Below are 26,496 nucleotides of genomic sequence, written 5' to 3' on the forward strand. Positions count from 1 at the left end.
TCGAGGGTACCAGCGGATTCGGGAAGGTTTTTTACGTGCCCCCCCGTTTTTCTTTTTTCGATTCGGTGACATGAGGTACTCACGAAATCGGGTTGAAGGGGCATGAAGTGGCGCGGACGAGGCTCCGCAGCGGCTGGCTGCCTGACGGCTGGCCGGCGGGCGGGCGCTGGCTGCCAGCCCTGGCTGCCGGCAGCCACTGCGCATGCGCGGCGCCGCGCTACTTTTCCCTCGCGTCGGGGAAAAAGAGAAAAGTCTCCCCCTCAGGCGGCAACAGGCTATGAGTGTATCAGCAATGGGCGCGAATTATTAGGCCATTAGCGACAATGTTCATTAATGATGCAGAGCGAAACGAAATCGCCAAACCAGCTTCTCGAAGGGCTAGGCCCAAGCCTACGTCCCGGCGAAGGCGCCTTAAGCATAAAAAGGGAGCTAGACGAACTTCAATCAAGTCCAGTGACACTAGTGGCGTTGATGAGGTGAGGTTAATTTTTACTTTAAAAAAAATTTTCTGTTGGCAGTTTACGAATGTTAACATTTCTTTATTATTTTTTGAAGGCTGAGAAAACATCCTCGTCTTGCTCATCCTCCTCATGCAGTAACTCAATAGAATCTGGTCACCCTCACATTGATTTAAGTTCTGACTTGAAGGGGACTTTTTCGGCTCCATTGACACCTATAGAGGTAGATACTTAGAACCTTTTGTCATCCTGCTTTGTAATAATGGTTGTCCTTTAATCATTTTATATTTGTTTCAAGGCTGAGCAACAATCTGATGGGAAACAAAAAGTGGCCTTCACAGTAAATTATGATGTCAGTGGTATGGATGCTGATCGTACAGATAAAATTCCACCGTCACCTCAGGTAAATATTTTGAAACTTTGGTGTGAATACTTTGCTAAAATGGTTGCCATGTTATCATGTTATTTTTATTTATAGACTGACCAAGAATCTGATGGGAAACAACAAGCAACATTCACAGTGGATCCTGATAACAGTGGAGCGGACGCTGACAATTCAAACAGTATTCCATCATCACCTGCGCAGGTAATTATTTACAAACTTGTGTGAATGTGCTTGGCAATTGTTGATAAATCATTTGTTATTGTGGTTTTTTTTATTTGCAGAAAGTTGATCAGCAAGATGTTCCCAATGCTCCTGCCAGTAATGTGTTGGACTTACTTCTTGAACTGAAGAAGAAAGTGGATCTATTCTTACCAAAGCGGTGGATGTCTATTGTTGATGGCAAAGCTCTTCACGTCGTGTATTATTCCAATCAGAAATGCTTCATCATTCAAAGAAGTTTAGTGGTCTCCCCTGATGGTAGTGTTGAACTGTTTGTGCATCATGACCCTGTTGACATTGAGCCCTTTGTCAAGGGCCTAACCCCACCCAAACCACTGGATGAAGACACAATCAGTAGTACAGCAGACAGAATAATATCTATAGTGAATGCAGTGTGGAAGATGCAAGTGTGCAGTGGTTATGACGAAGAAAGGTTTCAGGTTGCTTGGGCTTCTTGCAGTGGTGGAGTAGTTGATCGAAACCCATTCCATGAGTGTAGATATGTGGAAACTTTTCGTTCTTCGTCCTGTACTAAACTAGTTTCAGGGCGTAAGTGGCGGTGCTTCAATTGTGCTAAACTATATTTCCCTTTGCGAAGAATAGCTTCAGCAGAAGCTGAGAAGGAACGCCATGCCAACACTGCAAACATTCATCTGACTGAACGACAGCTACTTGAGAAGCTTGCAAAACAACGAACTGAATTGAATAATGCCAAGAAAACAATCTACAGACTACAGGCCAGGATGCAGGAACTCATAGAGCAACAAAGTGTTTTAATTGATCATTCTTTGGCAGCTGATTTGGAAGAAATTTTAAACAACGCCACACTAACTCCAGCCCAATCAATATTTTTGCAACAACAAATAAAGGCATCTCAAGTGAAAAATGCCTGTGGGATGCGTTGGCATCCAACAATGATTCGGTTTGCCTTATCAATTCACCTCACTTCACCGGCTGCTTATGAAATGATGCGCCAGACAGGCATGATAAAATTACCATCAAGTTCAACCTTATTTGAGTATTCTCATGTGAAGCCTGCTGAAGAGGGCATTGACAAAGAGGCCCTGCATTCAATTGCACAAAAAGTTCAAAAGTTTCCTGAAAAGCATAAAAAATACCATGTGTTAATGGCTGATGAAATACATATCTCACAAAATTTAGTATTTCAAAAGTCAACAGGGCGTATGATTGGGTACACATCCCTTGATGATGTTGACAATGAAGTTAAAAATTTAGAAAAAAGTATTGATGACCCTGACAAAGAATTAGAGGAAACTGTGGCTACCAAGATACTAGTTTATATGGTGAAAGGTGTTACCAATGGCGTCAAGGAAGTGGTTGCTTCCTTCACAACCAAAGATTTATCTGCAAATCAAATGTATGTATGGACTTGGAAAGTGATTGGAGCATTAGAGCGCAGTGGCATTGCTGTGATTGCCTTTGTCAGTGACGGCTCATCAGTGAATCGAGCATTCATCAAGAAGCACAAACCTGCAACGATTCATAAAAGTGGGCTCACCTTTGATACCTGGAACAAAGCGGCAAGAGGACGGAAGCTTTATTTTATTGCAGACGTTCCACATCTCTTGAAGACTATAAGAAATTGCATTTTGAATTCCAGATGGGACGGCAAGAAAAGCAGAAGAAAAATGATGAAAAATGGGAAGAAAATTACTTGGGACTTCATCATAAAACTGTACGAGGAGAAAAAAGTTAAAAGTCTTCGAAAGTCCTTCAAACTTAATGCAATGAACGTTTATCCGGACAGTTACGCTCGCATGAAAGTTAAGTTAGCTGGTCAACCACTGAGCAAAACTGTGTGTCAAGACATGCGCAGTCAGGGCTGGGCTGAAGCTTCTGAAACTGAAAACTTCATTGAAGCTGTGAATGATTGGTTTGACTGCCTTAATGGTGCCCACTCATCACAAGGAACTAAAACTAGAAATCCCAATCTTGCACCATACACTAAGGACAACCATCTGGACCGCTTTGAGTTGGTTGATAATTTTCTGAAGTATTTGGACGAATGGGAAGAGGAAGCAAGAAATCCAAATGTTACCCTCAATGTCACCATGGACAACACCGCTGCTGCACCTGCTGACTTGGATGAGAGTGAAATTGAAGATGGCACCTTCAATCCTGATGCGGACACCCCAGCCAGCAAGAAACTTCTCAGCGCGCAGACTCTGGAGGGAATTAGAATTACTAGCTTGGCTTTTAAGCCTTTAGTTTTGTTCATGCTAGACCAAGGGGCATCTTTTATCAACGCTAGGGTTTTTTGTCAAGATCCCCTGGAACAACATTTCAGTAAAGTAAGGGCTGGCCAAGGTGGAAGTAATAATCCCAATGTTATGCAATTTCTTAACAGAAACCGTGCCCTGCATACAATTGGTGAGCTTGGTATGAGAAAGCGTAGAGGTAATTCAGGTGAATGTGGAAGCCATGTTGAAGTTACTACTGCTAAAATGCCTAAGTTACAATGGAGAAGAGTCCCTAAATTGACTGATGAGTCATAAGTGAATGTTAGTTGAATTAGCTTGGTTGCCTTCCTTTGTTTGTGCTTCCCAGTCATGAAGTTTTCTTTGGTTTTTAAAAATAATAATTTGTATTTTATTTTAAAAACTAGTGTTAAATACTTGTCTGTGATGTATATTCTAGTTTAAGTGTTTGTTGTGCTTGAATGAGACATCAGATAAAAATGAATGTCAATACTGAGAAATAAAGGAACAAGATTTTTTAAGACTGTGTGATGATTGCTACACCAATTTTTATTATAAACTAAACATCTCTTTCAACATAGATACACTAAAACAAAATCTATGTTTCAATAAATATCAAATTAACAAACTTGAAAAATTATTACAAACTTGTTGCAATTAAAGGTAATGGTGAAACAATTAAGAAAGTCAAAAAATAAAATAATCACAAACCGAGGGCAAGCCTCAGAGTATTCAAATAAAAATATTTGTTTAACAAAACAAAACGAGCATAAAGTGATGAAATCTGGCATTAAAAGTATTCTGACTAGCGATTCTTTCGACTAGCAACAAGGTGTCTAGTTGTCAAGGAAACCATTGGCTTGCTACGAAGTGAATTAAGCCTTCTCTTGGCAAAGCCACGTCCACAAGTCTTGCAGAGACACAATATAACATCATTCATTAAATTCAGGGATACAAGCTCAGGCAATGAGTCTGAAATAATGTTATCCCATAGCATACAAATAGAAGAATTAGTAACTGCTCTCACAACCTCCATGTAGTCAATTGAACCATTACTTTTTTCTTTTTCATACACAACTTTGGTAACTTGAACAAAAAAAGTTTGGCTTACCTCATTAACATACAACAATACTCCTCTGTCAACGTCCATTGTCCACTCTGAGTCTATGAGATCCCCCGTGAATTTATCAACTAACACTTTTGTTTTGATCACATATGCAACACTCTGCCAAGTAGTACTCTTCTGAGCCCGCCTTGCAATTTTAAGGTAGCCCCTCATTATGGATCCTGCAATGTAATAGATCACTTGCCTTTCTTCCTTATCTGGTTCTTTGGTAGCTTGGCGAGGCCTCCTTGGTATATTTTCACGGAAAGTTTTAGAGATGAACTTCAGAACTTCAGTCATAAAATTAAGGGTAAATTCTAACATAAACTGAGAAATAGTATCACAATTGAAATCTTTGGGAAGGTTCAATACACACAACAGATTATCACTAAGTTCATAATCTGATAAAAGTCTGTCAACTTGGTCAATAAGATTTGTTGCTAATGCAGATGGAAGAAGGAATTTTTTGGTAGCAATCCCACTGATGAGCTCTTGACACATCATGTTGCAGAACTTAGACCATTCTGGTCCCATGGAAATACCAGCAATATGGCCTACTAACTCCTTAAACATCTGTCCAGTTTCTCCTTCACTGGGGCTATTCGCAACATGAGTCGAGGCTGCGTTTCCTATTTCCAGAGAAAAATCAAGAATTTTTTGGGCGTCAGGAAAACGAGCAGAGGCCTCTGAAAAAAAATACAAAAATCAAAAGGGATAAATGAAGCCATGGGCATAGTCACAAAAGAAGTCACCAAACAGAAAGGCACGATCAATTTTACCTTGCATTGAATGAGCTCTAAGATGATTTTTGAAGGAACGACTGCAAACATATGCTTTGAGGCAGTAAGTGCAAATCAATTGAGGCTTTATTGATGGTTTCTTCTTGGTTGTTTTTTTGGGTGGGTTTCTGGGCACTTGGAATACACCACTCTGATTGCATTGGTCTTGAGCAATGAGATTCACTGAAATGTCATGTGTATCTATGTGCACTGCCAAGCTGACATTTAAATCAGCGGGTGGCGCTGTAAACACAAAAATGAAGGTAAAAAATCTTTTCAAAATGTGAGCAATAAGCACAACTCTTCCATAATTATCGAAGAATTAAATCAGCACACAGAGAAACATAACCTCCACACTGCTTACCTTGTTTCTCGTGAATGTCCCTTATATGCTTCAAAAAATAGAAATTTGAAACGTAGCTCTTAGAGCAATGAGGGCAGACAAATTTCGGGGCCGCTTTTTTGCTTGGAGTAGAACTAATGACTGCATTTAAAGGCAAGTCTTTGAATGGGTCATTGTCGTTTTCATCGCGTGAAGACGAATCCATTCTGAACAAAAATATTAAGAATTAGTTCAATTCTAGAACTCAATCAAGCATCGAGATGGGTGATGAATTACATTCCACTCACCTAAAAGCTTACTTAACCTCTTCCAATTATATTTTTGAGTGTGAAACACGCTTTGTTCGTCGTCACATTTTGGAAGTAAACACTAACAGTGGCCTGGCATCCCCCGGAGACTTTTCTCTTTTTCCCCGACGCGAGGGAAAAGTAGCGCGGCGCCGCGCATGCGCAGTGGCTGCCGGCAGCCAGGGCTGGCAGCCAGCGCCCGCCCGCCGGCCAGCCGTCAGGCAGCCAGCCGCTGCGGAGCCTCGTCCGCGCCACTTCATGCCCCTTCAACCCGATTTCGTGAGTACCTCATGTCACCGAATCGAAAAAAGAAAAACGGGGGGGCACGTAAAAAACCTTCCCGAATCCGCTGGTACCCTCGAAAATTTGGTGCGATGAGCCGTTTAGCGTCAAAGTGGTGTAAACCACGGCCGGGCGGCGTCCGGCCGCGAGTAAGCTGGGACTCCAGGGCGCCCTTCTCTCATGGCGACACGTGTGCCAAGTGTGCGGCAAGGACTGGCTATCAGCCACTGACCTGGAGAGACACGCGAGGAAGCACACCGGAGAGAAACCGTACGAGTGTGATGTGTGCGGGAAAAACTTTTCTATGAAACAAACTCTTGATAGGCACATGAGGATCCACAATGGGGAGAAGCCCTACAAGTGCAACGTATGTGCAAGAGGAAGTTCGCTGTGAAGAGTTATCTTGTTGTGCACATGAGGGTTCACACTGGAGAGAAGCCGTACGAGTGCGACGTGTGCAAGAAAAAGTTCACTCAGAAGGGTGATCTTGATAGGCACATGAGAGTTCATTCTGGGGAGAAACCCTACGAGTGCGACGTGTGTGGGATTAAGTTCTCTCGGAAGGATCGTCGTGATTTGCACAAAAGGCTTCACACTGGAGAGAAGCCATTATTGGAAACGGAGAAGTGTCAATGAGGTGTCGTTGTTCAATGCCCACGCGCTCATTCATGTGTGTTGCAAGGATTTGATGTGTTCGGTTTTCTGTCCTCGTGTGGGAGGGCCGACGCCATGTGCCTGCGCACACTTGTCACAGTCAGGCTAGGTTTTTCTGCGCCTCTAAAATTTGTTTCCTTACTATTCAACCGCTCTATCCCTTGCCTAGTTATTGCCTTGTTTTGTATTACACTGTTGTAACCTCTGCGAAAGGTTCTTTATGTGGCAGTGCATTGTTTGTTTTATTTCATTTGTCATTTTTATTCTGGCCATCAAAAGCTTTGTTATTGAATAAATATTTCATTTTCTTTTCCATTGACAAAGTTGTTTCCATACATTTAACTATATTAAGAGTGACAAATGAAACTGTTAAAGGTTCACTGTGAAAACTTGAGTCGTTACTTGGTGCCTTATAAGGATGTCATCACACTAATTGATGACTTTTTTCTCATGCCATGCATTAAGAATCGGAGCTTCGATGAAAATGTCGTCAATTTGTGATGAGATTGTGATCATTTGAAAGTTATGAAAATATCATCGACGCTTTTGTCAAAATGACAACAATTTTTTTTAGTGTAAGAGTGCGCACATCTATTCTTGTAAAATATGTCTCTAAATAGTAAAACAGAGGTAAAGGAAGGCGAGTGCGTGTCTGCCGCCATCGCGGGGGTTTGCGCCACTTTTTCTAATTCGCTTTTTGTTTCAGGCCCAGACCACAGTGAAGCAGGATGCTGCAGTTTGGCATGGCTGCCTCTGTTTCTTATGAGAATCTGCGCATGCTTAATTCAGTCCGATTGGAAGTTTTTATTTTGACGAGGTTCTGGGTGGCGGTAGTTGGTACTTTCTTGCATTCCTGTCATGCATGGTGGGTCGGTGGGTCGGTCCAGGTGGAGGTCCGTGGTGCTTGTGGCGTGCTCCTTGCACGAGTTTCCCTGGCGGACGGTGGTTCCGCCCTGCACCCGCCAAACACATTGGCCTCCGACACAACAGCCCGCGTGTTAAGGGATCCTTAACTGTGGCCGTCGTGCCCGAGGACCGGTGCCTTGCCCGTGTGGCTCCACTAACGCTGTGTTGCTTGCAGGTTCCGTGAAGGCTGAGGAAACGGAGGACCTTGAAGGACAGGACAATGGAGAGGACGCGAATGGCGGTTTCGCAGGCGAAGGTGAGTGCGTCTGGAGCCAATGACGATGCTCCTTTTTCAAGGGATCTTATCTGGGCGTCCCCCAAGACAAACCATATCTTAAACGCAGGCGAATTTCACTCAGTTTGACCATTTGGGACGGGTACGAGAGTAAGCGGAATATGCTACATGCACTTTTGGTTCATTTGATCTCACATTTCAGCGAGGGGGTAAACACTCGTGTAATCCCATGTACACAAAAACCGTATATAACGCGTAATACACCTAACTGTAATATCATTTTGAGGCAAAATGTGCCACATTTTGGCATTTTAATGCCGTAAGACACGTGTAATATCCCCCTAATACAGCGTACAGTACTCTGTACACGATCTCATGGAGTGTTAACCCCCTCGCATTTCAGTGAATTAAGTAACCAATTACACTGTTAAAAATAATCGTAAATTTACGACATTTTGTAAAACAATTATGTCGTTTTTAAACGACATATTTTATTACGACTCAAGTCGTAAATATACTACTTGAGTCGTAAATTTACGACATATTTGTCGCTAATTTTGATAGCGAGACGTTCCGTTTTGAAACGAATGAAGTCGTAAATTTACAACTTAATCGTAAGTTTACGAACGGTCGTAATTTATCTTTGGAATATGTTGTGCAGTTATGACTTCAGTCGTACATTTACGAATCTTGTCGTAAATTTGTGCAATGAATCGTAAATGAACGACACAAATCGTAAATAAGCGAGCAAAATTGCAACTTTTCATCAACTTTTCGGGGCTTTCAGATTTCAAAATATGTAATCGCGAATTCGACATTGTCGTAGAGAAACGATTTTTTAGTCGTTCAGTTACGACGAAGTAGTTTCTGCACGATTTCTGTCGCTATCAAAATTAGCGAAGTTTTTGTCGCTAATTTACGACAAAATTTCTGACAGTGTATGTTTGTTTGTAGCTGTATCAAATGGTGAAACTAGGTCAAATTCGTCTGTGCAGGGCTCTAAGTCACTCAGCAATGTTCTATTTGCTAAAGTCTGCACTGTGGCAAAAAAGTACGGAAAATCCTGTTAATTTTTTTGCCAGGATTCTCCGTAGCCCTCTTATCAATATTCTCCGTAGGCTCTTACAGTATTCTCCGTAGGACCGCACAGTATTCTCTGTAAATCCGCACAGTCTTCTCCGTAGGACCTCGAAGACTGTATAGTCCTACGGAGATCACTGTGCGGTCCTACGGAGAATACTGTGCGGTCCTACAGAAAATACTGTAAGAGCCTACGGAGAATATTGATAAGGGGCCTTCGGAGAATTACCACAAGCTGTTTACAGAATATTCCGTAGCTTTTTGCCACAGTGTGATGCAAGGGTTCACAAAACCTGGCCTGGACATCGATAATGGTGACCACTTAATGGAGAACCAAGCAACCAAGGCGCCTTTGTCGGAGCAGTCAATGGAAGGAGGCCAATATCTAAATTTTCCGGACCTTCAAAGAAGGAACTTTAAAGTGGACGCCTGGCATACCAAAAGCTGGATAAGGCGGCAACTTCACGGCACACCTGATTTGGAGCGTAGGCCCATCACTTTCTTACTTGAGAATATCAAACAGTTTTCCCCTCCCCTAGAAAATCTTCAAGATAATTTGCACTGTGTCGTGACCCCTTCCTTGCCGTGTTCACAGGACCCCCAGCGGCCACCCCGCAGCTCCGCATCAGCAGCACCTTCTCCCTGGCCGGCACGGCCGGCGATGCGGGGCAGGCGGAGCAGGCTTGGCGGCAGACGCGCAGCAGGAAGGCGAGGCTGGACTCCAAGCTCGGGGAGTCCGGGAACAAGTCTCGGGACAAGGCGGCCCCGCGGAAGCACCGAGCAGGCAACTCCAAGGCGGGGCGACACGTGTGCCAAGTGTGCGGCAAGGACTGGCCATCAGCTTCTAAGCTGGAGATTCATGCGAGGAAGCACACTGGAGTAAAACCCTACGAGTGTGATGTGTGTGGGAAGAAGTTTACTCGGAATGGAACTCTTGTTAGGCACATGAGGGTCCACACTGGAGAGAAACCGTTCGAGTGTGATGTGTGCGGGAAGAAGTTTTTGACGAAACAAAGTCTTGATTGGCACCTGAGGATCCACACCGGGGAGAAGCCCTACGAGTGCGACGTGTGCAAGAAGAAGTTCGCTGTGAGGAGTAATCTTGTTGTGCACATGAGAGTTCACACCGGTGAAAAGCCCTACAAGTGCGACGTGTGCAAGAAGAAGTTTACTGCCAAGGGAACTCTTGATGCGCATACGAGGGTTCACACTGGAGAGAAGCCGTACGAGTGTGACGTGTGTCGGAAGAAGTTCACTCAGAAAGGTCATCGTGATTTGCACTGGAGGCTTCACACTGGCGAGAAGCCTTAGTTGTGTACGGAGAAGTGTCAATTGGGTGTCGTTGTTGAATGCCCACGCGCTTATTTATGTGTGTTGCTAGGATTTGATTTGTTCGGTTTGCTGTCTTCAAGTGGGAGGGCCGACGCAATGTGCCCGCGGACACTTGTAACAGTTAAGGATAGGTTTTTCGCGCCTCTAAAATTTGTTTCTTGACCAATTACTTGCTATTTATCTTGCCTAGTTATTGCGAAAGGTTTTTCATGTGACAGTGCATTGTTTTATCTTTATTTGTCATGTTTCTTGTGGCCATCTAAAGCTTTGTTACTGAATACATATTTCCTTTCCCATTCCATTGACTAAATTGTTTCCTGACATGTAACTATTATAAGTGTGATAAATGAAACTGTTGAAAGCCACTAAGGGTGCTCACATCTTTTCTTGTAAAATGTGCCTCTTCACAGCAAAGCGGAGATCAAGGAAGGCGAGTGTGTCTGCCGCCATCGCGGTGCTTTGCGTCTCTTTTTCTAACTCACTTTTTGTTTCAGGCCCAGACCACTGTGTAGCAAGATCGAGGGGTCGACAACTCCCATATTACCTCGTACGCAGAGCTCATATTACCTCTATATTACCTTATATTACCCTATATTACCGTATACATATTACCACAATGTGACCACACATTTATGTGATATGCTTGTTTCTAACCTAATCTAACGTTGAACTTGCCATATTGAACCATGGTATCAAGGTGTTAAAGCTTTTAGGCTTCTCATTGCGACAGGAAGAAGTTCGGATTTGATGTCCGTGCTGAACCTGACACGAAGCTACGCGCCACACTTTTCACTCCAAATCCAGTGGCTAGTTTCCTCGCCACTGGAGTGGCGTCTTTTCCAAAGCGCCAAAATTTGGCGTTGTCATCCCGGGTTTTCCGGATTCCATGCCAAATTTTGGCGTTCCACAGAGAGCGCCAAAATTTGGCGTTCCATTCCCCAGAGCACCACAGACCAGAACGCCAAAAATTGGCGCTGCAAAAGAAATGCAATAATTTGGGTTGGAAAGCGATACCCATTCACAGAAAAATAAATGTGCATACAATAGTTTTCAGTGCTTAGGATCCCCAGTTCAAATCACAGCAATTATACTATGAAAAGTAGAACTGGACCAGTAAAATACAAGACCTGCATTTGTATTTTCAGGTTACGTGTCAATGCCGCTGACCAACTATTGAATCACTTCGGTTTGGCCAGCGATTCCTGAGACACTTGGAAAATGGTACTCACATCAACACAAAAAGCTGGATATCACTGCGTCACTCTCTCTTGATAAAGGGTTGACACAGCAAGGGGTCTCAGTCCATTCTCAAATCAGGAAGACTTGAGCTAGCCTCAGAGCCCTAGCCTGGCCCTGCCGCATCACCCCCACTCCCTCTTCAAAATCTTCCTCAGAACAACACTTGAATAGTTTTGAAATGGCCCGAGAGCACTCAGGCCTTTCGAAAGTACTGTGACACGATAAAACATGACTGACACACACTATCGTTGACCGTGGCGAGACGAAATGCACACAAAAGTAACAATTTGAATGTTTCGTTTGTCTAAGAGGAGTAGCCATGTTTACTGTTTTTGTTGTTTTGCTTTTGTTGATTGCTTATGCCCCCCAACCTGTTGAGTGCGAAAAAAACGTGGAGGTGGAGGGCGAATAACAAAATGCGTGCGAATAACATGGGGAGGTGGGGGGCGAATAACATAATGCGTGCGAATAACATGTTATTCGCCCTCCACGTTTTATTCGCACTCAACAGGTTAGGGCGCATAAGCAATCAAAAAAAGCAAAACAACAAAAACAGTAAACATGGCTACTCCTCTTAGACAAACGAAACATTCAAATTGTTATTTTTTGTGTGCATTTCGTCTCGCCACGGTCAACGATAGTGTGTGTCAGTCATGTTTTATCGTGTCACAGTACTTTCGAAAGGCCTGAGTGCTCTCGGGCCATTTCAAAACTATTCAAGTGTTGTTCTGAGGAAGATTTTGAAGAGGGGGGGTGATGCGGCAGGGCCAGGCTAGGGCTCTGAGGCTAGCTCAAGTCTTCCTGATTTGAGAATGGACTGAGACCCCTTGCTGTGTCAACCCTTTTTCAAGAGAGAGTGACGCAGTGATATCCAGCTTTTTTTGTTGATGTGAGTACCATTTTCCAAGTGTCTCAGGAATCGCTGGCCAAACCCAAGTGATTCAATAGTTGGTCAGCGGCATTGACACGTAACCTGAAAATACAAATGCAGGTCTTGTATTTTACTGGTCCAGTTCTACTTTTCATAGTATAATTGCTGTGATTTGAACTGGGGATCCTAAGCACTGAAAACTATTGTATGCACATTTATTTTTCTGTGAATGGGTATCGCTTTCCAACCCAAATTATTGCATTTCTTTTGCAGCGCCAATTTTTGGCGTTCTGGTCTGTGGTGCTCTGGGGAATGGAACGCCAAATTTTTGGGGCTCTCTGTGGAACGCCAAAATTTGGCATGGAATCCGGAAACCAGGGATGACAACGCCAAAATTTTTGGGGCTTTGGAAAAGACGCCACTCCAGTGGCGAGGAAACTTGCCACTGGATTTGGAGTGTTGTCAGATTGGTTGCATCGGGTTGCATACCTTTCATCTGACAGGGGGCTCTAGCATGAAACGAGGGTGGGGTCTGCATAATACTAAAATTCTGGCCGGAACTCATGATTTTAGCCTTAGTCAAGGTACTATGTCACGTTTTTATGTTCTTTTATCATATTACCGTTATTTTATTTCCGCATATTACCTAATATTACCCTATATTACTTATATTACCGGTAATATATACTACCTCGTACACGGCTCGAGGTAGTTGTCGACCCCTCGAGCAAGATGCTTAAGTTTTGCGTGCCTGCTTCTGTTTCTTATGAGAAGCTGCGCATTTCTGCAAAATCTGCAATCTGCGCAATCTGCTCGAGCAGTCCCTATGGGAAGATTTTATTTGGACGAGGTTGTGGGTGGCGGTAGTTGGTACTTTCTTGCATTCCTATCATGCATGGCGGGTCGGTGGGTCGGTCCAGGTGGTGGTCCGTGGTGCTTGTGGCGCGCTCCTTGCACGAGGTTCCCTGGCGGACGGTGGTTCCGCCCTGCACCCGCCAAACACATTTGCCTCCGACACAACAGCCCGCGTGTTAAGGGACCCTTAACTGTGGCCATCGTGCCCGAGGACCGATGTCTTTCCTGTTTGGCTCCACTAACGCTGTGTTGCTTGCAGGTTCCGTGAAGGCCGAGGAATCGGAGGACCTTGAAGGACAGGACAATGGAGATGACGCGAATGGCGGTTTCGCAGGCGAAGGTGAGTGCGTCTGGAGCCAATGACGAGGGTCCCTTTTCAAAAGATGTGGGCGTTCCCCCCTAGACAATCTTATCTCAAACGCAGGCGAATTTCATTCAGTTTGACCATTTGGTACGGGTACGAGAGCAAGCGGAATATATTTCTACATGCACTTTTGGTTCATTTGATTTTAAATTTCAGCGCATTTCAGTGAATTTAGTAACCAATTATGTTCGTTTGTAGCTGTATCAAATGATGAAACTTGGTGAAATTCGTCTGCGCAGGGCCCTAAGTCACTCAGCAAGTTGCCCTCTTCCATGTTCTATTTGCCAAAGTCTGATGCAAGGGTACTCAAAACGTGGCATGGGCATCGATAATGGTGACCACTTAATGGACAACCAAGTAACCAAGGTGCCTTTGCATCTAGTCCAGCGGTTCCCAACCTTAGGGTCGCGACCCCAAATGGGGTCGCGAAAAAATTTCGAGGGGTCGCGGCGAGGTGGTTGGGGTCGCCTGGGGTCGCGGCTGTTTCCCCGGGTGGCAGAATTGTTCAAACCGGGCGAAAAAAGCCTTTGAAAATGCCTGTTTTAGGCTGACTTTAAGCAGCAACTGCGTCTGATCCGAGGCGGTATTTCGTCCTTCCTCAGCGGGCATTTCGTCTTTAGACCTTCCTTTAGCATGCCTTTGCTACGGAGTGCGATTATCGGCCTTAGTTTGGGAGCAGTACTGTCTCAAAGTTGATGAAAACAGGAAAAAATGCCTTTGAATGCCATTTTGATCCACTTTGAGACAATACTGCTCCCAAACTAAAGGGCCCATAATCGCACTCCGTAACAAAGGAAAGCTAAAGGAAGGTCCAAAGACCAAATGCCCGTCGAGGGAGGACGAAATACCGTCTCGGATCAGACGCAGTGGCTGCTTAAAGTCGGCCCAAAACCGTTTTTTAAAAGACATTTGTGGTCGTTTTGATCAACTTTGCGGCAATATTGCCCCCAAAACTAAGGTGGTTATCGCACTTTGTATCAAAGGCATGCTAAAGGGGGGTCGCGTGGGGTCGCGTGGGGTCGCAAAACTTTTCCTGGGGGTCTCGGAAATTTTTTTTTCCCAAAATTTGGGGGTCGCGAACCAAAAAAAGGGGGGAAACCGCTGATCTAGTCGTCTTTGTCGGAGCATTCATAGTCTATGGAAGGAGGCAAATTTCTGAATTTCCCGGACCTTCGAAGAAATTCGAAGAAAAAACACCTGAATTGCAGCGTAGGCCCAACACTCTCTTACTAAAGAACAGTTTTCTTCACGCGGGAAAAGCTTCAAGATATTTTGCACTGTGTCGTGACCCCTTCCTTGCCTTGTTCGCAGGACCCCAGGGGCCACCCCGCAGCTCCGCATCAGCAGCCCCTTCCCCCGGGCCCGGCCCGGCCGCGATGCGGGGCAGGCGGAGCAGGCTTGGCGGCAGACGCGCAGCAGGAAGGCGAGGCTGGACTCCAAGCTCGGGGATCCGGGAACAAGTCTCGGGACAAGGCGGCCCCGCGGAAGCACCGAGCAGGCAACTCCAAGGCGAGGCGACACGTGTGCCAAGTGTGCGGCAAGGACTGGCCATCAGCTTCTATTCTGGAGATTCACGCGAGGAAGCACACCGGAGAGAAACCTTACAAGTGCAAAGTGTGCAAGAAGAAGTTTGCTGTGAAGGGAAGTCGTGATAAGCACGTGACGGTTCACACTAGTAAAATCCCGCACCAGTGCGACGTGTGTGGGATGAAGTTCATTCATAAGGGTCGTTATGATTTGCACAAAAGGCTTCACCCTGGAAAGACGCCTTAACTTTGTACGGAGAAGTGTCAATTAGGTGTTGTTATTGAATGCCCACGCGCTCATTCATGTGTGTTGCAAGGAATCTATTTGTCCTGTTTTCTGTCTTTGTGTAGGAGGGTCGACTCATTGTGCCCGCGGACACCTGTAACAGAGAAGGATAGATTTTTTCGCGTCTTCGATATTTGTTTCTTTACTATTCCACTGCTTTATATCTTGCCTAGTTATTGCCTTTTTTTTGTATTACACTGTTGTAACGCTTGCGAAAGGTTCTTCATGTCGCAGTGCATTGTTTTTTTTTGTTGTTTTTTTCATTTCTCATGTTTCTTGTGGCCATCAAAAGCTTTGTTATTGAATAAATATTTCCGTTTCCTTTCCATTCACAAAATTGTTTCCGGACATGTAACTAAAAAAGTAGAGTGACAAATCAAACTGTTGTAAGCAACTACGGTGCGCACATCTATTGTTGTAAAATCACTGTTAAAAAAAAGTCTGAAAATTCAGACCAAATTGGTAAGAAGTTATTAACAGACTTTAGGTCTGAAATTCAGACCATTTAGATGGTCTGAAAAATTTAGAACTCGAGTGTCTTACATTAAAAGTTTGGTGGTCTGAAAATTCAGTCCTGTACGAAGATTGTGAACTTTAAGGTTCGTGACATGTTCAATATGACATACATAGAGAGAATCTCAGGTGTGTGTGAACCTCCAGAGAGGACAACATTGAGTAAAAATTGTGGTGAGGGAGAAGGTCCTCTGTCCTTTTCCCTGACTCTCGAGAGGCCGGCCTGTGGCACCCAAGGAAATGGCGACACGGAGCCACCCGCGAGAGGTAAATTAGAATGTGGATTGTTCAACTTCCACCCATATTACGGAGACTCGCGCTGATCGCTGGGGGCTCCGCCCCCAGACCCCCGCATGTGTGGGGCGCGTGCCGAAGTATTTTCAGTAAGTCCGTGGTGACCCAAAAGGGAAATTTTCTAAGGAAGTAAATGTACTGCTTCTTTGAAAGGTCTATTTAACGGCTTTTGACAATATAATTAAGCTACTTTTACTGTCCAAATAGATAGCTTGTATTGCATTGGCTGCTGTGGCAGTCAATGGGTGCATACAAGGTCCGGAAAATATTGAAGACTGCTTGGACAAGGATAGAGGTATGGAAAAAAACCGCAAGTCTCTACGACCACTCCTTGACCCCAAACATTTCTATGAGTGAGTCAGTCAGTGAGTCAGTCGGATTGGGGCTATATAGGTTCTTGATAAAATTAGGCCTAAATTTAGGCCTAATTAATCGTTTTGAGGATGTTGCCGGTGACGGGGACCCGATTGCGGCACAGTTTCGGAAATGTCTCGACCAGACCTACCGATAGGGCGAATAAAAATTTTTAGTCGGTCGGTCCCCTTTTTTGAAGATTGAGTGGATTTTGTTGAATTTAGGCCTATTTTTATATCGTTTTGAGGATGTTGCCGGTGACGGGGACCCGATTGCGGCACAGTTTCGGAAATGTCTCGACCAGACCTACCGATGGGGCGAATAAAAATTTTTCGTCGGTCGGTCCCCTTTTTGGCCCGCCCTTCTATTCAAAAAATAGGGGGAGGGCCTATGCATTTGCCTTTGTGTCTGTGTGTTGTTGTTGTTGTTGTTGTTGTTGTTGTTGTTGTTGGCGTCTGTGTAAAAGGGAAAGGAGTTGAGCTAGAGTAACCAGATTTGGAGGGTACTTCAGGAGTACCGTCCAAACAAATAATCCGGTGGTGCAAATCCCGTCCGGGTCGCACAAGGGCTGCTGCAGGTGCATCATGGTTTACATGAGCGGGAGGGGGATTTCCGCCATTACTGGTGCTAGCAGGGCACATAGGGGTATTTTTGGAATCGGGGCGACGAGACAAGATGAATGGACCTGGTCCCGACCCCATCGGCCGGTTTTACAAGTTGGCCAGATCAGGATCTTCAAAAAAAGGGGGGCGACCGACTAAAAAAAATTTTTTGCAGATTTCGATTGGTCTCAGCAAGACCTTTTCAACGAGGGGTCGGAAAGGGGGTCCAGGAGCCCGACTTCGTCTATTAGTCACATCAGGTTCTTGAAAAAAAGGGGGTCGACCGACTGAAAATTTTTACTTAAGTTTTTGGGTAGGTCTTGGCAAGACCTCTTCAACGAGGGGTCGGAAGGAGGGTCCAGGAGCCCGCCTTCATGAGTTATGGGAAAAAGTGCGACGGACTCGTTTTGCGCTCCTGCTGTGCCTCTATTGCAAGGAGTTGCAGTAGCATGGCCAATATGGGTATTTTCGGAATGAGGGCGAAGAGACAAAACGAAATGGGCATATTCTAAGGACAGTTGGAGTAAAAAGTGTAAGGACTATGTATATTGTGAATAGAAGGGCGGGCCTAAGTCACGATGGTACATCGATAACTTTGCTTTACCCGCTCACGGTGTGTGTGATGCGAGCGGGCCGAAGGCCCGGGCCTTCGACTGGCCAAGTTGGGTCTGATGCGAGGGCCGAAGGCCCGAGAAAAGGCCGCCGGCAGGCCAAGCTGGGCCGGCCCCCTGTCGAACCGAGTTGCCGGCGCAGCGAAGCGGAGCTGGCAATTCGGTTCGACGGAAGGGCGGGCCCTAGCTTGTTTGAAAATAGAGTGGATTTTGTTAAATTTAGGCCTATTTAATCGTTTTTGAGGATGTTGCCGGTGACGAGGACCCGATTGCGGCACAGTTTCGGAAATGTCTCGACCAGACCTACCGATGGGGCGAATAAAAATTTTTAGTCGGTCGGTCCCCTTTTTTGAAGATTGAGTAGGTTTGCGGTGAGAAATTTGTTCCCCTTTTTTGTAGATAAAGTAGGTTTTCTCGGAAACGGTAAGGAATTTTCAACTTTTGGGATTTTTCCCAATTTTCCCATAAAATTTGGAATCGAATGGAAAAAACCGCATGTCTCTACGACCACTCCTTGACCCCAAACATTTCTATGAGTGAGTGAGTGAGTGAGTGAGTGAGTGAGTCAGTCAGTGAGTCAGTCGGATTGGGGCTTTATAGGTTCTTGATAAATCTTGCAGCAGAGAATGGTTCTCATATGGCCGATTAAGTCCTGTCAATTTGGAACTTTTCAACAAATATATTTTCACATTAGAAGCCTTTTAAACAGAAGTAGGTATGTTCCAAAAACATGCGCGCCATCTAGCGGACAAACGAAATCTTGGGTTGGTCTGAATATTCAGACTTAACCATCTAAATTTTCAGACTGCACTGGTCTGAATTCAGGTTCTGAGACGATCATGTCGCAATTTTCATACCGGAAGGCATAATTTTCAGTCAAGCAGTCCGAAACAAGTCTGAAAAGTAGATTCAGACCACCAAGTCTGACAAAAGTGGTCTGAATTTTCAGATTTTTTTAAACAGCTCTTCATAGCAAATCAGGTCAAGGAAGGCAAATGTGTGTCTTTCGCCATCGCGGTGCTTTGCGTCTCTTTTTCTAATTCGCTTTTTGTTTCAGGCCCAGACCACTGTGAAGCAGGATGCTTCAGTTTTGCATGGCTGCCTCTGTTTCTTATGAAAAATTGCGCTTGCTTCAGTCGGATTGGAAGCTTTTATTTTGACGAGGTTGTGCACTGAGAATGAATTGGTCACCACCATCACCCATTAATTGGGTGATGCAACTTCGTTGCCCAAATTTTCGTGACGAAAAATTCGTCACCCGAAATTGGGTAACAGGCGTTTGGGCGCCCAAATTTGGGTTACGCCGTCGGTGACGCCGTGAGGTTCCCGATGACGTCTTTCCGGAGCCACCACGATGACCGAAAGCCTCGACACCACATTGGGTCATCGTGGTGGCCCCGGAAGAGCGTCATCGGGGACCTTATGGCGTCGCCGACGGCGTTACCCAAATTTAGGCGACGATTTTATGACTGCCCAAAATTTGGTCACCGCGGGCTCGTCACCCAAATTTGGGCAACGGTGCGTGCGTTACCCAGTGAAAGGGTGATGGTGGTGACTCTTTCATTCTCAGTTTGGGTGGCGGTCAAGGTGGTGGTCCGTGGTGCTCGTGGCGTGCTCCTTGCACGAGGTTCGCTGGCGGACGGTGGCTCCGCCCTGCACCCTCCAAACGCGTTGGCCTCCGACACAACAGCCCGCGTGTTAACACATTCACGACCGTCCGGGAACACGTGTTCCCGTACGGGAAAAAGTCCAGACGACCATCCGGGAACACCGTTCCCGGACAAATCCGATTTTCCGATTTCGCCTCACAGAATTGTCACGATCATGAGACATGTTTTTTTGGAACCGCCTCAACGAAAGACGCAAGTTACTTTTTGAACGGACCTCGTACGATGAATTTGGTACGGGAACATGATTGCCGGACGGTCGTCAGAGACATGTCCAGTCCGGGAACACCGTTCCCGTACGTAAAAGCGGCCCAGCAAGCTAAATGAGGGTATTTTCGGAATCAGCGGATCGAGCCCAGGCCATTCGCACACTTTTCGACTTGGTTTGAGCTGTTACAACCAACTCGATTTGACACGGCCCGATTCTGCTGCAGTCAAGAAGGCCGTGTGGAAATCGGGTTGGTTGTAACGGCTCACAACAGGTCGAAAAGTGTGCGAATGGCCTGGGGTCGCTCCGCTGATTCCAAAAATACCCTCATTTTGCTTTCTGGGCCGCTTTTACGTACGGGAACGGTGTTCCGGACTGGAATGTCTCTGACGACCGTCCGGGTACACGGTTCCCGGACTCAAAAACGGCCATACAAGCTTCAAACTGAGACTTCTTCGTTTTCTTCCTTATTTTTGAAAAAAATGATTTGGTACTCATTTGATCGGGAACCGTGTTTCTGTACTGCGTTCCGCATCTAATGTCGTTGGCGTCCAACGGGAACATGTACCCGTGAATGGGCATGGCCCTCGCGACCGTCCGGGCGCGGGGTTCCCGGAATTTTTTTTCGGCTGGTTGGTTTGTTATTGCATGATTCGTGCTTATATCTAGTCGCGAGGTCTGGGAGATGCATGGTTTGGTCAAAGCAGACTCCGGTCCTGAGCGGAAGTTTGCCCAAAACGAGTCCGGTCGTGAATGTGTTAAGGGATCCTTAACTGTGGCCGTCGTGCCCGAGGACCGGTGCCTTTCCCGTTTGGCTCCACTCACGCTGTGCTGCTTGCAGGTTCCGCGAAGGCAGAGGAATCGGAAGACCTTGAAGGACAGGACCATGGAGTGGACGCGAATGGCCCTTTAGCAGGCGAAGGTGAGTGCTTCTGGAGCCAATGACGAGGGTCCCTTTTCAAAAGATCTGATCTGGGCGTTCCCCCCAAGACAATCTTATCCCAAACGCAGGCGAATTTTCATTCAGTTTGACCATTTGGTACGGGTACGAGAGCAAGCGGAATATATTTCTACATGCACTTTTGGTTCATTTAAATTTAAATTTCAGCGCATTTCAATGAATTTAGTAACCAATTATGTTCGTTTGTAGCTGTATCAAATGATGAAACTAGGTGAAATTCGGCTGCGCAGGGCCCTAAGTCACTCAGCAAGTTGCCCTCTTCCATGTTCTATTTGTCAAAGTCTAATGCAAGGGTACTCAAAACGTGGCATGGACATCGATAATGGTGACCACTTAATGGAATGGACAACCAAGTAACCAAGGCGCCTTTGCAACTTCGTCTTTGTCGGAGCATTTACAGCGAACGGAAGGAGGCCGATTTCTAAATTTCCCGGACCTTCGAAGAAATTCGAAGAAAAAACACCTGAGTTGCAGCGTAGGCCCAACACTCTCTTACTAAAGAACAGTTTTCTTCACGCGTGGAAAAGCTGCAAGATATTTTGCACTGTGTCGTGACCCCTTCCTTGCCTGGTTCACAGGACCCCCAGCGGCCACCCCGCAGCTCCGCATCAGCAGCACCTTCTCCCTGGCCGGCCCGGCCGGCGATGCGGGGCAGGCGGAGCAGGCTTGGCGGCAGACGCGCAGCAGGAAGGCGAGGCTGGACTCCAAGCTCGGGGAGTCCGGGAACAAGTCTCGGGACAAGGCGGCCCCGCGGAAGCACCGAGCAGGCAACTCCAAGGCGGGGCGACACGTGTGCCAAGTGTGCGGCAAGGACTGGCCATCAGCTTCTAAGCTGGAGATTCATGCGAGGAAGCACACTGGAGTAAAACCCTACGAGTGTGATGTGTGTGGGAAGAAGTTTACTCGGAATGGAACTCTTGTTAGGCACATGAGGGTCCACACTGGAGAGAAACCGTTCGAGTGTGATGTGTGCGGGAAGAAGTTTTTGACGAAACAAAGTCTTGATTGGCACCTCAGGATCCACAACGGGGAGAAGCCCTTCGAGTGCCACGTGTGCAAGAAGAAGTTCACACAGAAGGGTAATCTTGCTTCGCACATGAGGGTTCACACTGGTGAAAAGCCTTACAAGTGTGATGTGTGTGGAATGAAGTTTTCGTGGCGAAATTTTTTTTGCAGCACACAAGCGAATGCACTCTGGGGAGAAACCGTAGAGTGTGACGTGTGTAAGGAAAAGTTCCCTTGGAAGGAAGGTCCTGACTTGCACAGGACGCTTCCCACTGGAGAGACGCCTTAAGTACAGAGAACTGTCAGTGTCCTTGTTCCATGCCCACGCGCTCATTCATGTGTGATGCAAGGATTTGATTTGTGCAGTGGTCGGTTTTCTGTCTTCGTATCGGAGGATTGACTCAATGTGCCCGCGGACACTGTGAACAGTTTAAGATGAGTATTTTTGCGCCTCTAAAATTTGTTTCTTTACCAGTTATCTGTAAAATTTATTGGCTAGCTGGTGCCTTATTTTGTAAGACACTGTTGACACGGTAACAAAACCTTCTATATGTGGCAGTGAATTGTTCTGTCTCATTTGTCATGTTTCTTTTAGCCATTGAAAGGATTTTACAAAAAGCTTTGTTATTGAACTAACATTCCCTTTCCCTTGCCCATGGCGATTTTGTTCCCGGACGTGTATTAAAGAAAAGAGTGACAAATAAAACTGTCGAAATCAACATTGGTTACGCACTATTTTTGTGAAATGTGTCTCTTCATATCAAAACAGAGGTCAAGGACGGCGAGTGAGTGTCTACCCCCATCGCGGTGCATTGCGTCACTTTTTTTAATTCGCTTTTTGTTTCAGGCCCAGACCACTGTGAAGCAGGATGCTTCACTTATTTTCACTTTCTTGGGAATCGTTGCATGCTTAACTCAGTCCGATTGAAAGCTTTTATTTTGATGAGGTTCTGGGTGGCGGTCGTTAGTTCTTTCTTGCATACCTGTCATGCATGGCGGGTCGCACTGTGAAAATTTGTTGTCACTTTATGACAAAAACGCGGATGACATTTTCATCACATTAAAATGATGACAATTTCGTCACAACTTGATGACATGTTCATCAAAGTTCCTATACTTATTACATGGGCGTGACAACAATGTCATCAAATTTTTTGATGACATTGTTGTAAGGAAAATAAGCCTTGAAATTGTCATCAAGTGACGACTCAAATTTTCACAGTGCGGTGGGTCGGTCCAGGTGGTGGTCCGTGGTGCTTGTGGCTGGCGTGCTCCTTGCACAAGGTTCTCTGGCGGACGGTGGTTCCTCCCTGCACCCGCCAAATACATTGGCCTCCGACACAACAGCCCGCGTGTTAAGGGATCCTTAACTGTGGCCGTCGTGCCCGAGGACCGGTGTCTTGCCCGTTTGGCTCCACTAACGCTGTGTTGCTTGCAGGTTCCGCGAAGGCAGAGAAGTTGGAGGGCCCAGAAGGACAGCACTGCGAAGAGGACGCGGACGGAAGCTGCCACGCCGAAGGTGAGTCTGGAGACAGTGTGGTGGCAAGGCAGGGTGAAAAGTCAGTAATACCCGATGAATGATGGGTTCCCGATAAAACTGATTCTATGTTCAGAATGCTGTAATAATAGGGTTGAAAGGTACTACAATCATGTGGGTCTCAAGGCGTGTATCGAGTACCAAGGGAGACTTGTATCATTTCTCTAAAATTGTTAAATTTACTTAAGGGGAAGTTCTGGTGAAAACTTTTTTTTTTTTCAAGATAGGTCCCATTGTGAAAATTTGTTATAAGTTTGATGTCTTGCAAAGTAATTGTTAAAATATTTCATTGGGGAGGCAATATATGCCCTGAGCCCAGTCGCAGAGCCTTTTACTCCTATTTAGGCTATAACTTTAATAATCTTCTTGCACATACTATTTTGTCATAAAAGGTTGGTCTAGTCGATTCATTTGTAAAAGATGCCGGCATGCACAACTTAAAATGAAAATTACATTTTTATTCGAAAGCTTTCGAACCAAGCATTTTACTATATTTGATCAAACATGTACAAAATAGACAAATTTTAGGGACTTCTCAGCTTAAAAGGCTTACAAATAATAATATGATGGACATTTGAGCTATGCATGCCGGACTCCTTTGAAAATGAATTGAAGAATTGAAAAATGTCAAGGTCAACCTTTTACGACAAAATAAGATGCGCAAGAAGATTTTTTAGGATACAGCCAAAATAGGCTCAAAAAGACTCTTCGACTAGATTCAGAGCCTGGCATGTGCCTTCGGAAGTCAAATTTTGGTCTCCTCGAAGAACGATTATATATTCTGAATAAATTATGACGGTGGGATCCATTTGGAAAATGGCAAGATTTTTACCAAAACCTCCCCTTAAATTGAAAAATCTTTGTGAGACTGACCTGCTTGGACAGTTTTAACTTCCGAATGTGCCCAGCCCGGTGGCTAGTCCAAATAGGTAGAAAAGCAGAAATGTCTCAAGTTACCCTCTGTGTCTCAAGTTACCCCAGTTTACGGAATGCACATTAAAGAGCATCGTAATTTCGTGGTTTAACTTACACTAAAGGAATCCGTTGCCGTGTTCACAGGACCCCCAGCGGCCACCCCGCAGCTCCGCATCAGCAGCACCTTCTCCCTGGCCGGCCCGGCCGGCGATGCGGGGCAGGCGGAGCAGGCTTGGCGGCAGACGCGCAGCAGGAAGGCGAGGCTGGACTCCAAGCTCGGGGAGTCCGGGAACAAGTCTCGGGACAAGGCGGCCCCGCGGAAGCACCGAGCAGGCAACTCAAAGGCGGGGCGACACGTGTGCCAAGTGTGCGGCAAGGACTGGCGTTACGCTTCAGAGCTGGAGACTCACGCGAGGAAGCACACCGGAGAGAAACCGTACGAGTGTGATGTGTGCCGGAAGAAGTTTACCCAGGATGGAACTCTTGATAGGCACATGAGGATCCACAACGGGGAGAAGCCCTACGAGTGCGACGTGTGCAAGAAGAAGTTCACACAGAAGAGTAATCTCGATGCGCACATGAGGGTTCACAGTGGTGAGAAGCCGTACGAATGCGACGTGTGCAAGAAAAGGTTCCGTCATAGAAGTCATCGGGCTGGGCACATGAGGGTGATGCACACTGCTGTGACTCGTTAACAATGCGAAAGCCAATTTTTTTTTTTAAGAAATTAGGATTGCGCGTTCATCTACGTGTAATGGAAAGATTCGCTATTTTTGCTGTAAATGTTTTTGTTTTGCAGGGGAGACATGAGCAGTGTGTCCCCTGTCACTGGAAGCAATTTCGAAACAGTTTTTGGTCACCTCAGTTTTGGAGTATGAAACCCTTAGAAAACATGTTGCGTAATTAATTCTTGTTTCTTATCACTCAAATTTTCCAAGCATTATCGGTCTAGATGCTATTTTTTATCCTGCCCTTCTTTGTTGTTGTTCCTGGTCCAATTTCCAGGCAACAGATCATTCTACAAGAAGCGATGCGTTAAGGTGACGTGTCAGGTTATGTTTCACTTGTCAATGGCTCGCGTAAAGCCAAAGAAATATGTTTAAGTGTAGCTGTGTTTTTGAATAAAGAGTTTCTTTGCATTGGATTTGAGGAAGACTTGTTATCTTTTAATTGACGCCAAAAAGTGTGGTAGCGACTTGGCAAATGCACTTCAGTATTGTCCTTTCTGTCAGCTGGGCCTGCTGGGAGCAAAACTCCACCTCTTGTGGCTTTACTTACTGTAATTCAAACTGCGATAACCACTGCCTACATTTTGCAATAAAAAACTTACCACAAGTTTTTTTGCTAAGATGACTACTAAAAATCTGCTGACACATTTATTGCTAATTTTTTAGCGACTCGATTTGTTGTGGAACGAGTAGCTTGTTACAGCTATTTTACCAGACCTTTCTTTATTTTTCTTCAAATGTGAGATATTTTGCCCCATTTTGGCCTTGCTATCTATTCTTTATTCAAAAATAGATAAATTTCCAGAATCTGAAGACTGGGTACACGAGCCAATTGACTCGTGCTTTAGTGGACTCAACAGTTTGTTTGGGGTAGGCAATGTGGAACCACCTCGATGACCACGAATTCGAACACACGACAGGAGTTGTAAGCCGGTACCGTGCGCAACACATCTTTTTCAGGTTTCCACATCGCAGAGGCCGACCGCACTTGTCAATGACGTATTGCTCGGCACGCAATGGGTCAGAAGACCGGTGGAGGCGGCCAAAACTAAGGACGCGTTACGAGCTCCAGATTTACTACACTCTAAAAAAAATTGTGGTAGAATTCCTATAAAAGTATCGGACGCATTTAACCTATTCGGTATGGGAATTTTGCCACACAGGACATGGTAGTTTTACCATATGCCGATATGGCAAAAATCCTATACGTGTTGTTAGGTTTCTGCTATATAAGGGTGTGGGAAAACTACTACACCGCGTATGGTAAAAATCCCATCCCAAAATGTGGGATATTTTCGTCACGTGATGTGGTGAAACTCCTTTACACTCACAGGAATACTTGATTTGAGAAGTAGAGTTCACTTCCCGAGAGAACATGGCGCAAGTGACTTTCATAAAAATTGAGATGACATGCCATCTTAGGTAGAGATATCTTTGTACCCGAGACAGCTGAGTCCTCTCTCCGATCCTAGTTTACAAGGCGGATCTTGCGTGCACCCAACCTAATGGCCGACCTCAGTCGCCAGCGAGTGGTAACATGGACAAGCGTTTTTCTCGACTGTAGTGTAATATTTTGTTGAAAACTGGAAGCCAGCGGCTAGGGCTGACACTTACTTAGGCAACAGATGATATATTTATCAAAAAATATTTACTTTCGTAACATTAATCGGAAAAAC

General features: G+C 45.4%; 3 protein-coding genes across 3 annotated transcripts; all 3 read left to right on the top strand.

The window, feature by feature from the left end:
• Positions 1–323: 323 nt before the first annotated feature.
• Positions 324–3,578, top strand: LOC117647711. Its single transcript, XM_034389608.1, has 5 exons — positions 324–476; positions 556–681; positions 757–861; positions 937–1,044; positions 1,125–3,578. Exons 1-5 carry the CDS (start codon positions 324–326, stop codon positions 3,576–3,578), a joined length of 2,946 nt encoding a protein of 981 aa, XP_034245499.1.
• Positions 3,579–6,321: 2,743 nt separating this feature from the next.
• Positions 6,322–10,583, top strand: LOC117647712 (zinc finger protein 674-like). Its single transcript, XM_034389609.1, has 3 exons — positions 6,322–6,705; positions 7,735–7,893; positions 9,548–10,583. Exons 1-3 carry the CDS (start codon positions 6,447–6,449, stop codon positions 10,261–10,263), a joined length of 1,134 nt encoding a protein of 377 aa, XP_034245500.1. The 5' UTR covers positions 6,322–6,446; the 3' UTR covers positions 10,264–10,583.
• A 2,852-nt stretch (positions 10,584–13,435) lies between these two features.
• LOC117647713 (zinc finger protein 2 homolog) lies at positions 13,436–25,236 on the top strand. The gene is made up of 4 exons (XM_034389610.1): positions 13,436–13,589; positions 21,214–21,927; positions 23,001–23,159; positions 24,237–25,236. The coding sequence occupies exons 1-4, from the start codon at positions 13,466–13,468 to the stop codon at positions 24,785–24,787; spliced, it is 1,548 nt and encodes a 515-aa protein (XP_034245501.1). The 5' UTR covers positions 13,436–13,465; the 3' UTR covers positions 24,788–25,236.
• Positions 25,237–26,496: the final 1,260 nt, after the last annotated feature.

This window comes from Thrips palmi, unplaced genomic scaffold, assembly GCF_012932325.1.
Source record: "Thrips palmi isolate BJ-2018 unplaced genomic scaffold, TpBJ-2018v1 HiC_scaffold_2, whole genome shotgun sequence".
Taxonomy (NCBI): Eukaryota; Metazoa; Arthropoda; class Insecta; order Thysanoptera; family Thripidae; genus Thrips; species Thrips palmi.